The sequence below is a fragment of the Anneissia japonica genome, unplaced genomic scaffold (assembly GCF_011630105.1).
Source record: "Anneissia japonica isolate Jap-2015-1 unplaced genomic scaffold, ASM1163010v1 scaffold288014_len389662_cov180, whole genome shotgun sequence".
Lineage (NCBI taxonomy): Eukaryota > Metazoa > Echinodermata > Crinoidea > Comatulida > Comatulidae > Anneissia > Anneissia japonica.
In genome coordinates this window covers 209,312-222,247 of record NW_022737244.1, presented here as the reverse complement: position 1 = coordinate 222,247, position 12,936 = coordinate 209,312, and the positions used below count along the sequence as shown (strand labels likewise).

Below are 12,936 nucleotides of genomic sequence, written 5' to 3'. Positions count from 1 at the left end.
AAATACTACACTCCATCCTCTAATTTCTAAAGACCTATAAGTGCATGTTCCCTTGAATGAAGTTAACATATGAAACAACTGATGGTGTACCGTGAAATCGCTCTTAAAAAATGTTGCTCTTGAAAAATGTTGCTCTAAAAAAAGCATCTTAGCAGCTTCCTTGAGGGTCAGTTCACACTGTCAAATTTGATGTGACAAATTTGTGTGATTGTCCCATATATGGGCATGGTACAGTTATTTGTCACATACAATTTGGATGTGTGACAGAGCTTGAGGACACTTGATGTTATTAATATTTTGTGGCTGATTTGTACCATGTGATCATTTGTAAAAGGTATAAAGTGGTAAAGAAGGAAGGATATTAGAGATAATGATAATTATTATTTTTTGGTCGGTGTCATCTTTCACGGTATGAATTTTATTTTACTTTGAAGATGAATTACCAACACTTAGTGATGTGATTTTTATTCACCACTAATTAGTAACATAATGGGTAACATAATGAATGGTACATATTGAATTCGGAATTAGTGGTATTTACCCTTTGAGATGAAGAGCCTAGCTTTTTGAATGAATGGTGTACATCCTTAAGGATGAGTGGCATCTACCTTTCAAGATGAAGGGCCTAGCCTCTGGAATGAATTGTACACAACATTTGGGATAAGTGGAATCTACCTTTAGATAAATGGTATAGCCATAGTATGAATTATCCATAATGTTTTGCAACGTGGCTTCATGTTTTTCTCATCACTTTTGTAACATTAGTTGTCTCTTGCATGTTTAATGTCATTTCTTCCAGCAGGTAAAAAACCCAAAGTGTCTACGTTTTTCGTTCCGACCCCGCCCACGTCTAAGCCAAACAAAACACCTCGTTCACGGCCTGTATCTGATGCGCATGCTTCCCGTCAAGCAAGACGTCGATGTATGCACCTGTAGTCAAGTATCTTTTGACCCTATTTCTCTAACATTTTCAATTTTGGATGCTAACTAATTGCATGCTTGCACCATCTCCTTTAGCTGGGAAAACCAAAATTCTTTTCAAGCTGCAAGATTTAGTTTACATCAATAAAACCTATTTGCTTTTCACTTCTTATTTTTGGCTGGTATACACTAATAGTGCAATATAACTTGCTCTTTTCTCTCTCTCCTAGACTTTGATATAGGGTGACATGGATAATAAATCTGGTGTTTTATAGCTTTATAACTTATAAATACATTTTTTCTCTATTAATACTGTTGCTGCCATCATCTTAATGGCCTTCATTTATCAAATATTCACTACCATCACCATCAGTATCATTGCCATCTTAATGATGGTGGCAGTTGTGTTGTCATAACTATCATCATTATAATGTCCCATCATTCCTGCCATCTCCACCAAACACCAATTGTGGTGGTGATAGTGATAAATCATCATCAAAAGGATCCTATCATTCCATTCATCACCAATAACACCATTGATTATTGTGATGGTTGAAATGGTCCCATCATTCCATTCATCACCAACAACACCATTGATTTTTCTTTTTCTGTTGTCTTGGAAAGTGCATAGAGACGAATGTTTTATGCGCGCTATACATGTGCACAATCATTGAACATTGATGATGGTATGATCCCGATGGTGATCATCATCATCCTTAAATATGAGGTCATTTCATGTAGCCATTGTCATGGTACAATTGCCACCATCATTCCACATGGCCACTGATATCACAGTTTTCACTTAGTCATATTTATCCCATCATCACCATTTTTATCAACACTATTCTCCTGATGGGCAGTATCATTTAACAGCCATCAACATCATCCACATTGCAGATTTGTTTTTCTGCTTAATAATATTATTTAAAGAAAGTTTATTGCTTGGGTTCTATTATATCATATTATAGTACTTCAATATGCTCTGCTTTGATTTTTTTGATTTGTGTTTTTTACATTACCAACCATATTGACTGATTTATTTTTATTACTTTGGTTAAGTTTTTATAGTGTATTATTTAGCCTAATATTAAGGTATTTTATTGTTTTATATTTTTACTTCATTGCTGAAATGATATACATTATTTAATTTTAGGAATTTCACTTCTAATTTTGAAAAAAATGTTACTGGACTAATTTTTCTTTAGATTACAGATATATAGCCACAAACATGACTTGTTTTTTGTTCCAATGTACTTTTGACTATGACTGGCCTCTCAAAATATGCAACATTTGTTTATTTTACACCGTGCTACCTTTCATAGTCCAAGTTATGAATATAAAACCTAAATAATATTTAGTCAACTTATTGTTTTTAAAGCTTAGCAGTTCATTTTTACAATTTTATTATAACGTAAACATAATTTTAATATGTGAAGTGTGGTCATTTCATGTCAGTTAATTTAAAATTTTGATGTAGATATTTAATATCTGGTACTTTTACAACACTGCTTTGATGCATAATGTTGAAATACTACTTTTCATCTCTTATACACATCTTGATATCGATTACATATCGACTACTATTGGTGAGCTTTCACACACGATTTTACTTTGCGATTGGGTGTCGCAATTGCTACAACCGATCGCAATGCGATGCTAGTCTGAATGGGGTATTAGTCATATTTATCCCATTATCACCATTTTTATCAACACTATTCTCCTGATGGGCAGTATCATTTAACAGCCATCAACATCATCCACATTGCAGATTTGTTTTTCTGCTTAATAATATTATTTAAAGAAAGTTTATTGCTTGGGTTCTATTATATCATATTATAGTACTTCAATATGCTCTGCTTTGATTTTTTTGATTTGTGTTTTTTACATTACCAACCATATTGACTGATTTATTTTTATTACTTTGGTTAAGTTTTTATAGTGTATTATTTAGCCTAATATTAAGGTATTTTATTGTTTTATATTTATACTTTTATTGCTGAAATGATATACATTATCTAATTTTAGGAATTTCACTTCAAATTTTGAAAAAAAATGTTACTGGACTAATTTTTCTTTAGATTACAGATATATAGCCACAAACATGACTTGTTTTTTGTTCCAATGTACTTTTGACTATGACTGGCCTCTCAAAATATGCAACATTTGTTTATTTTACACCGTGCTACCTTTCATAGTCCAAGTTATGAATATAAAACCTAAATAATATTTAGTCAACTTATTGTTTTTAAAGCTTAGCAGTTCATTTTTACAATTTTATTATAACGTAAACATAATTTTAATATGTGAAGTGTGGTCATTTCATGTCAGTTAATTTAAAATTTTGATGTAGATATTTAATATCTGGTACTTTTACAACACTGCTTTGATGCATAATGTTGAAATACTACTTTTCATTATGCGTGGCATTGTGGTCAGAGGTCATGAATACATTGGAATGGATTATGAAACAAGAGTGCATGATAAATATATTAATGGTTTAATGGTTATTATATATTCAAATTTTATCTACTTTATTTTTTATTTTAATTAGTATATATGCATATTGATTATTGTATGTATTTCCCTTTACACAAGACTTGATTTCTCTGTCCATTCTTTATAAGGCCTGTCCAGTCAACCAGAATGGCGCCCCCTGATTCGGCTTAGCTCTCTTCTCTCTTCTAAGCATGTCATCGCAGGTAACGTGTGTAGCAAAGCATCTGTTCAGTCATGTGACTTTGCCAGACCCAGTATCAGCTGATGATATCCTGCCTTCCCATTGGTCATTCCAGTTTTTATTTTTATGCATTTTAGTATCAGATCAATAAGTACCAGTAGAAAATTTAATTTCATTTTCCTCTCAAATTTTATTTATTTTTAATGTCAATATATGTTTCAAATCCCACAGATCTGTATCAACACTATTGTAGTTATCTAATTTATATTAACAATTCTAACATATTTATTGTCTACCAAATAGTGATTATGAAATTGTTGTAGTCCCATTATTAACTCAGCCTGATCAATGTTTACTAATAAGGCAAGGCTAATGGGTGGTTGCTGGGTAGTGGTAATGGTGGTTGTAATTGGGTAGCAATGGTTGGTGGGAGTGGTGGTGGTTATGGTGGCAACTTCTGCTAATCATGATGATGTTAATGATAATAATAATAATAATAAATATAATATGATAATTTTAATGATAATGAATGATTATTCTGATGATGCCTAGAATAACAATGATAACAAGGAATAGAGGGATTCGGCGATGTGCGTCATGTGACCTAACTTGTGTGTTGGATATCAACAATCGACATGCACAGCAGCGTTTTACATGGAGATTGCTACTGTGGCTGTCCCTTGTTATTGGTGTAAAGATCATCATAATTCCCAGTAAAATATAACAAAGCGATTGGAAATTAAACTTGAGAATTTTACCTTAATGGTGTGGTAATGCTGTAAAGGTTACTGGCTGCAAACATAGAGATTTTTCAACAAATGTTAGACCTAGCACCCACATATCTGCTACTTGGTTAGGTATACAGGATGGTCTTCGACCCGCTGTTAGGGCTAGCTAAAGTTTATGAAGGAACACTTAAGCTTCAAAGCATATAATCATAGGAGAACGCTAGGATAAGTAAATAAACACTGATTTGAACAATCGTATTGCCTTTCCTAGCCATTTATTTCTCACGTTAACAGTGAGTGTTGGTTTTTGCAACCATAACATCATCTTTTCCTATACTATCACACCGTAATGTTTTTCATGTAACTGTATACCCAAGTTATGTCACATGACTGCCTACCAACAAACATCGCCGAATCCGTCTATTGATGTTGATGATGTGAAGGATGATGATGGTGATGCTAATGATAATGAAACTGTTGATAATATTAATGATGGTAATAATTATGGTGATGGTTATGCTTATGATTATAATGATTATGTGTTCTTGGTAACAATGATTATGATGATGTTGATGATGATATGATTATGATCATTATAATAATGATCATGTGTTGATGATGATAAGGATGACGGTAATGATGAGGAAACTGATATTAGTGGTGGTGATAAAGCATATAAAAAAGAATATGTTAATCGGTATATTGACTTTATGCATTGTAGTTTTTAATACGCCAATGATCAAATTAGGGTACATACAATGAATGTCTATATCTTCTCTATGTCCACTACTAATTGTTCTGATGTTGAAAATGGTGATATCAGATTCTGTTCACAAATATTAATGTCATAAATTTTGGGAGGTAAAATGATTCTCTGGTGAATAATGTATATATTCTAATGGTTTCTGCTTCTAAACCTTCATAGTACATAAATTTACTTTACAGTAAGAATGAATAAAAAGTAAGTAAATGTACTCTGTGTTTTCTCTTCAGATCTGAAAGCCAATATGATGGACAACTCGTCTGAAAACCGGGCAAAAGATGATTCGGAAACAGGTAAAGAGCCACATGCAATCACGATGGTTGACTTTAACTATGCCCATGGACTGTTAAGGCAAGAGAGTGATGTCAGTATGATAGAGGCTGGCCTATTTTGTGCGTGCCCAGATAAACCTTGTCCAGATAAAGGTAGAGATAAAAAAAACCTCTGCGTCAGAAAAATCCAGTGGCTCAACTATTGTCTAGTCTCCACTAACTGTCATTTGCTTGCTTTTTTGGCCGTTTGTGTTTCATTTATACTCAGTCCTACAAAAATTGAATGAATGCTTACGAGGTGTGTTATGAGACTTTGCCAAGCTGATTCCGGGGTGTTGTAGTTTGCTATTATTATTTCCTCGAAAATAGTTCATTCACTTTTTAACAGTTGTTTATGTCATTCACATTTGCAGAAGATTTTCACATATTTTTTTTCCATATTGTTAATAACCAATCTAATAATTGTTGCCATCCTATATTAAAATGTGGCACGACTAACCTTATCCGTTTTTAATTAAAATCTGTTATTTTAAAAAATTGTCTGGTAAATCCTACCTTCCCATGTATAAAAATACACCTCACCATCCTATTTTAAAATATGGCACAAAACTAACCTCATTCGTTTCTAGTTTTATTCGAACCTGTTATTCTGAAAAATGTTTGGTAAATCGTGTGCCCTTCCCATGTATAACCAAAAAAGTACCATCAATCTGGTAGCTATGAGAATCATGGGTAGTCTGGTTGAGGTCATTGCACTTACCTCAAAAAGCTTACTTTGTATAGATGAAGAAATGGGGGTTTGGAAATCTCTATAGGTAAGTCAAGAAAATCTGAGACATTTGTTGCACGTATATTTTAACAAAAACCACGCGCACTTAATCCAATACTGCACAAATCTACGATGCTGCTAGTGTAGCGCAAGAGTTTTGATGTTTCGTTATTTTTTCAATGTCCTTTTTTCGTTTTCCATCATCATAAGTGTTTCGCAAGGTAATTCAATTTGACCTGTCTAGTCAAATATTCTGCTACGCTAAAAAATATTGCCATTAGATGACATTTAAATAATCAACATTTGGTAGCATTATTTCGTTTTATTCATGAAAAAAAATTATCTTGGAAACAGATTAACTAAAATATTGTTTATAAATTTGCATGGCAGATAAACAATACTGTAAATTTGCAGTACAAATTTGTAAATAGTTGTGGAAAAAAATTGAGAGTATCTCAACATTTCACGTAGGTTGCTATATTCTTTAAGAGAATGATCAACTAATTAACATTTCTCTCCCTAACAGAGGATACTTTTTGAAGATGATACAATTTCCACAAAATTGATTAAAATTCATGTACTTTTAGTAGTATTTATTTGACTAGACATGGAATTGTCCAAGTAGAGGAACATTAATGCCATAATGTTTAAATTTCATTGTGATAGCTGTGTGGCTATAGAAGTGTTGATAAAAGCATTTTTATTATAGGATTTTTGTATTGTGAGTAGAATTGTAATGTCATATTAATGGCACTCTACCTGGTGGCAGGTAGTCAGGTTGCGTTAATAAAACTAGTTCATAATGTCACATGGTATGAGAGATACCCTCAAACACAGGTATACACACACCCACACAAACACATTATTTTATAGTATTGTTAATATATCATTAACAATAACATAAAAAAAATGATAAAAGTCTTAATACTACCATAAAATAATGCATTTTTATGGTATTGTTAATATTGTTATTATTAATCAGTATTTTTGCTAGTGTATAATTAAGGGAAATATATATTAATAATATCGGGTGTAGTCTGATGGTTAATATTTAAGTTTTTATAATATTAATATTATTGCTATTATTAGTTTTTAGAAGGAAGGAAAGAATTATTTTTTAACAAACAAAATTACATTTATTTTTTCCAACTTATTACTGCTTACCTAGAAAAAATACACAAATTTATTTTTATTTACATTCAAATAATATACAATATAGTATAGCATAATGAGACATTGTTGCTTCACCCATAACAGATTGGATTAGTCTGTTTATTTAAACTCTGATTGGATAATGGTCTGTTGCATTAATTATAGGATAGAAATTATGATTATTGTGTTTGAATATATCCAGAAATTAATATAATGCTTATAGTATGATTCATGGTCAGGTAATATTATCCTCCTATGCCAATATTAAAATCTAAATAAAACAATAGCATTATGAATCAAGGACACTGTAGGAACAGAAGGAACTTAAAGTAAATTTGAAAATCAGGGCATGATTTAAAATAATATAATATTATCTTAATTGATAAAAAAATTAGAGGTTACAAACATAATTTTTATGATGTATTAGAAAAATATTAGCGATTTTTTTGCAGAAACATTTTTGGAATTTCTGGGAAAATCCGAAAGTGATTAGGTTTTAGAATTAGAAGGGGAATACTTTCATAGTAAGGGACAGTAGCATTGTGCCCCGTTCCGCATCCGTTTCAGCCCGTGACCTAAATCCAAATATTTAACACTCAGCCACGACCCATTGACCTCAGGCTCTGCCAATTGATAAATATGATTATTATCGTGGTCAGTTTTGCCTGCTTTTAGTCGCTATCATGCATTCATTGCTTCCCTACTTTATTTAATTTGGTCTTTTAATTAATAGAAAGATGTCATTTAATAGTAAAAAGTATGAAAATACCTAGTTATACCTTGATATTCTGGAATCGAGCATGTACATTTACATTTTGAGCATGTGCGAAAGAGATTGGTGTTCACACTTGAATCACGCACTTGATTCTTTTTTTTTTTTCTGTAGTTTTATTTTATACATGTGTTTAGAAACACTGTTAAATAGCATTAACACACCAAGTATTGTTTTAAAATGAATAAAATGCAATATTTATCGGAACATAAAGCGATTCTCTTTACGATGTTGTTATTTTAAAGGAGTTTTTTTTAACGCTAAAGAAAGTCATTCCGTACCATCTTCAGATTCAGAATAACTTTTTTTGGGAATTAAAATTTGAAAATAAGTGTACATTGTACAATGACGTGTGTCGCACCAAAAATTTAGTACCCAGACTCGTTAGTACAATGGTTTATTTCTTGAAAGAAAGTTCATCAATCCGGCTTTGGAGCGGCGATTATACAATCCTCAAGGTGTCATAACTTGCTATTTTAAGCTTTTTCTTCTACACGAGAATATAGAACAATAGAAATCCAGCCTTTAATTGTGGTCGAGAATGGTGTTAGAAACTTTGTCGCAAGCCCCCTGATGTTTTGATACTTTTTTTTTCAACTTTGATCCAAAACTTTACCAATGGCTCCTTTTTAAGTTTACCAGAACAGGAATGTATTCGCACGGTATATGTCAAGCTAACTCACATGCATCCGAGTTCTGGTGTTGGCATTCTTTTGTTGGCACTTTCGTTTGTTACCATCAATTTTTTTTTCTGAAGCGATTGCATGACCCATCAACATTTTTTCACAACCCAAACATTGTGTCACGACCTATAGTTTGCGGAACGGAGGCCTAGTGGAAAAGATAAGATCATAGGGACAGTATAGTGCCATAGGGGAGAGATATTGATCATGTATGCTAGATGGCAAATATTTTTTTGCCATAGGGAGATAGGATACTGCCCCAGTTGGGAGGGGTAATGTCTTAGAGGGAAGCGGAGGGCTGTACCCACCAAAAGGATGTGAAAATGCTGAAGAAAATAGCAATAATGCCTTTATTGCGGAGGGATGATGACATAAGGAAAGGAGTAATGGCCCTAGGTCATTAATTTTCCTTTAACTCATAATGTCCTCATTAATCCAGTTTTCAATTAGGCTAATGTATTCACGCGACATGAAAAGTTTCGACACTACATAGGTAAGCGAAAAGGTTCGCAATACGCAAAAAGTAGAATTTGTTCAAACTCCAAAATTCACTGAAGCTAAACAACCACAAGCGAAAAAGCAAACAATCTGATGAAGGACTCATGTATGTAAATTAAACTGCGCATATGTACGGTCAAACGCTTTTGCTTCACATGAAAAAAGTTTGCCTAGTGAAAACCGGTTTTATGTTCCCTGGAGGGATAATGTTATCGGAGTATGAAATAGTGTTTGAAGATAGTACAGCTTTTAGACAAATTGACATATGATATTGCCGTAAATGGAAGGGGGGAAATACCATAGATGAAAGGGGTTAAATCGTATTTAAATATACCATTCCATATACTGCCTTAGAGGATACAGACGCTGTCTTTAAAGGAGTTGGATTGATTGTATGCCTAAGCACTTTTACATTAGAATGAATATTATTTTGTAAATCTCATGGCACATACTCCTAGTACACTTGTGTTCTGGTAGTATATATGAATTTAATATCTAGATCATTAATAATGATTGTTTTTATATTCATAATAGTGCTTTTGTTGTCATACTGACTACTAATTTGTGTTTTTCATAATTATTACTATTTTGATTGTTCTTTATTTTGATCATCATAATAATATGTTTTGTGGTAGTTTAAATAATATTTAGCAATTATAAGCAAAATATGTACTATTGCTGTTTTTTTTATTCGTGGTATTGAAGTCATCTTTTTTAATTATTTCATAATTGAAACACAATACACATAAATTAGTGGTAGGCTTGCTATTTTTAGTGCGTCTTTATAATATATTATAGCTGTTTAATATGATTGCTTTCATCTCTGTATCATCTAAAAATAATACATTGTAATAATATTGCAGCTATATCTTGCTGAACACCAAACCCCTATTGTTGTTCAATTCATTTCATGCTTTCTAATATTACACACCAAATATTCATATTGTTTTGACAAATATACATATGATTTTTTTTCTGTTTATAATGCTGCATGATGAACTATATATCAGACTTCCATTTGTTTATCATTAAGCTTCATAATTTATGATTTATGTTAGCTTGGGTATATTGAAAAACAGAAAAAAAATACTTGAACCCAATGTTGACTATATGTTTGGCATTTGATATGCATGTATACATGCACATGTATACTGGCTTCATCTCTTTGTTTTTCCATATCATCAGATGTACAGTCCAACCTTGTTTATATATACATAAAGACAATTTCATGAATTTCAACACATATACCATTGTTAAGAAAGTATAATACATACTCCATACGTACTTGGAGTATGTATTATACTTTCTTATCTGAGATTAATCAGTGGACCTTTCGGTTTTATACCATTGTTCCTCATGTGAAGCCCACATTTTAAAATCTCACTGTATAAATTTTTGTATAATTTTCATGCTAAATGATTTATTCAGGTTATAAGCCCACCCCCTAACTTTAAAGGTTGAAAAGAGAAATTTATACTGTTTTAATTTAATAATATTTTTACATTTATTGAACCAAATACTGTATATTACGTTGAAATTTAATATCAAAAGACTAAGCAGTGCCCTGGGCTACCTAGGCTTTCTTAAGTTTCTTTTTTGTAAGTCCAGGCTGAACCTACAGGCATATTATTTGCATTTTATGGCCCTCCTGTACATCCCTACCTCCCTCTCCCCCTTCCCCCCAAACTTGTCCATACTTCGTGTTCTACAGTGGTTGGGTTATACTTGAGGAACTACGGTGGTTAATATAATATTTTTATGCAAATCATGTATTTTTTTGGACAAATTTTAAAAAAATTAATAGAAATTATTAACAAAAATTGTGGAATCTTAAAATAAACTTGGTTAGAAACTGTACGATAATATAACATTTACATCCAGTAACAAAGTGACATTGTATATTTTTATATTTTAAATAATACAATATTCATTTGATTTGAATAGTCCTTGTACAAGTAGTTCATGCTCTAAAATCATAAGACAATAAAACTTAAGTATGGTTAGATAGTGCAAGGAATTTATTATCTTTTTGAATTTTTATATAGTATTTTCCGTTATTGTAGGGGCGTATTTGAGGAATAATCACTCAAAAAGGCATTTTCCTCATTATTTATGATAATGTATTCAGAGACTAAATTGTGGATACTCAGGTTTCACCACACTGAGTGGGACTTGTTCAATATATAATTTAGAATGAAATTCTAAAAATCAGTGACAATTAATTAGAATGCCTCATTCTGATTTAAACTTGTGCGTAATTTTTTGTAATTTGTTTCAACCAGGGAACAGTTAAAAACAAAGTTTAAACAAACCCAAGCATTTTTACATCATGTATTTGCACTACAGTGCATTGTGGGTAAAAATGTTTTTTGTAGTAGTATCTTATATTATTTTTATTTGATTTTTGCACATGTCTTTCTCATTACGTGAAAAAAACCCTTCAAAACAACACTAATTTTAACACTAAAAATAGGTACAGACAAAAAGTTGCTGTGTTAGCTCACAAACCCAGCTAACATATTATGAGCAACATAAACAGAACTTTTTCAAATCCCAGAATGCATTGTGGTAAACTATTTTCACCTGCTATCTTGTTCTTGCATACAGTATATTATTAAAGTTTAAAAATGTGTCTACCGGTAAATCTAGAACATAGTTAAGACACCGAATCACTGTCAAAAAGGGTGTAGAAGGATTAAATACAGTAGATAAGTTTTATGTTGTTACTATACTTATTTAAACAGAAGTGGTTTCTTCCAACTGAGGATCCCTGAGAAGCAGAAATATTTATTTTCACTTGAATATATAGCATGTATTGATGATGAGGAATGAGTCATTCTTGCTATTACATTAAACATTAACAATGCTTTGTCTTGTATGTCTACTGTCCTCTATATCTTAATAACAAAAAAAAAAACTATTATTCTGGAATACTTTTTTATCATTAAGAAATAGATGGCAAAACGTAAGTTTTGTAAATCATGTTTTTCATTTTTTTTTCACCATTATTTTACTTTTATTTTTACTTTTTATTTGATTATTTCTTACTGTATTATTGAGGAATGTTTTTAATATACAAAATAAGTTTTGCCAGCACTTTTGTCTTTTCTCCAAATAAATTGAGTAACATTTACTTTTAGCTCTTAAGTACCCCGTTCTATTCCTTTTGTCTGAGGTAAAAAATTATGTTCAGAGAATAGCATAGAATTAAGTGCTACGTAAAACACAGGTTCCACTCAGTAATTGAGTATGAGCAAAATGTCTCTGAATACTAGTAATAAAAATTGATTATTTTAGAAGCAGTTAAAATTTGAAAGTGACGAAAATTATGTTTGGTTTTTTTCAGCTGACGGTCAGCTTGTGAAGATCTATGATGGCTATCTGTCATTGCAAAAGAGGAATTGCAAAACCATCTCAGTTCCGAAGGATGCAAGTATACAGCAAATGATTGTAAGTCTTCTGTTTTCACTTACTTTTAAATTCTATCATTGTTATTGTTTTTATATTTTATAATGATAATGATTTATAATTTTCATCATTATATACTGTATTACTGAGATGGATATATTTTGGATACCAAGTTTAATATCGTGTATTATTGTTGCTGTTATTGTTTTTTTAGCTGTTATTGTTATTTTTATTATTATTAATAATATTAAGAATAATTATGTAGGCCTATATAAATTGTTTAATAGTATTAT

At 31.4% G+C, this 12,936-nt stretch overlaps 1 protein-coding gene across 8 annotated transcripts in view; it reads left to right on the top strand.

The window, feature by feature from the left end:
* LOC117117260 (diacylglycerol kinase theta-like) overlaps window positions 1–12,936 on the top strand; it is a 62,981-nt gene that overhangs the window by 28,084 nt on the left and 21,961 nt on the right. For 5 of the 8 annotated variants that reach the window (XM_033261510.1, XM_033261506.1, XM_033261507.1 and 2 more), the window contains exons 8-10: window positions 803–922; window positions 5,320–5,514; window positions 12,582–12,685. In XM_033261510.1, the coding sequence (XP_033117401.1) occupies window positions 803–922; window positions 5,320–5,514; window positions 12,582–12,685 (419 nt within the window). The remainder of the gene's footprint in view (window positions 1–802; window positions 923–5,319; window positions 5,515–12,581; window positions 12,686–12,936) is intronic. The other 3 variants (XM_033261512.1, XM_033261511.1, XM_033261513.1) reach the window with 3 other exon arrangements.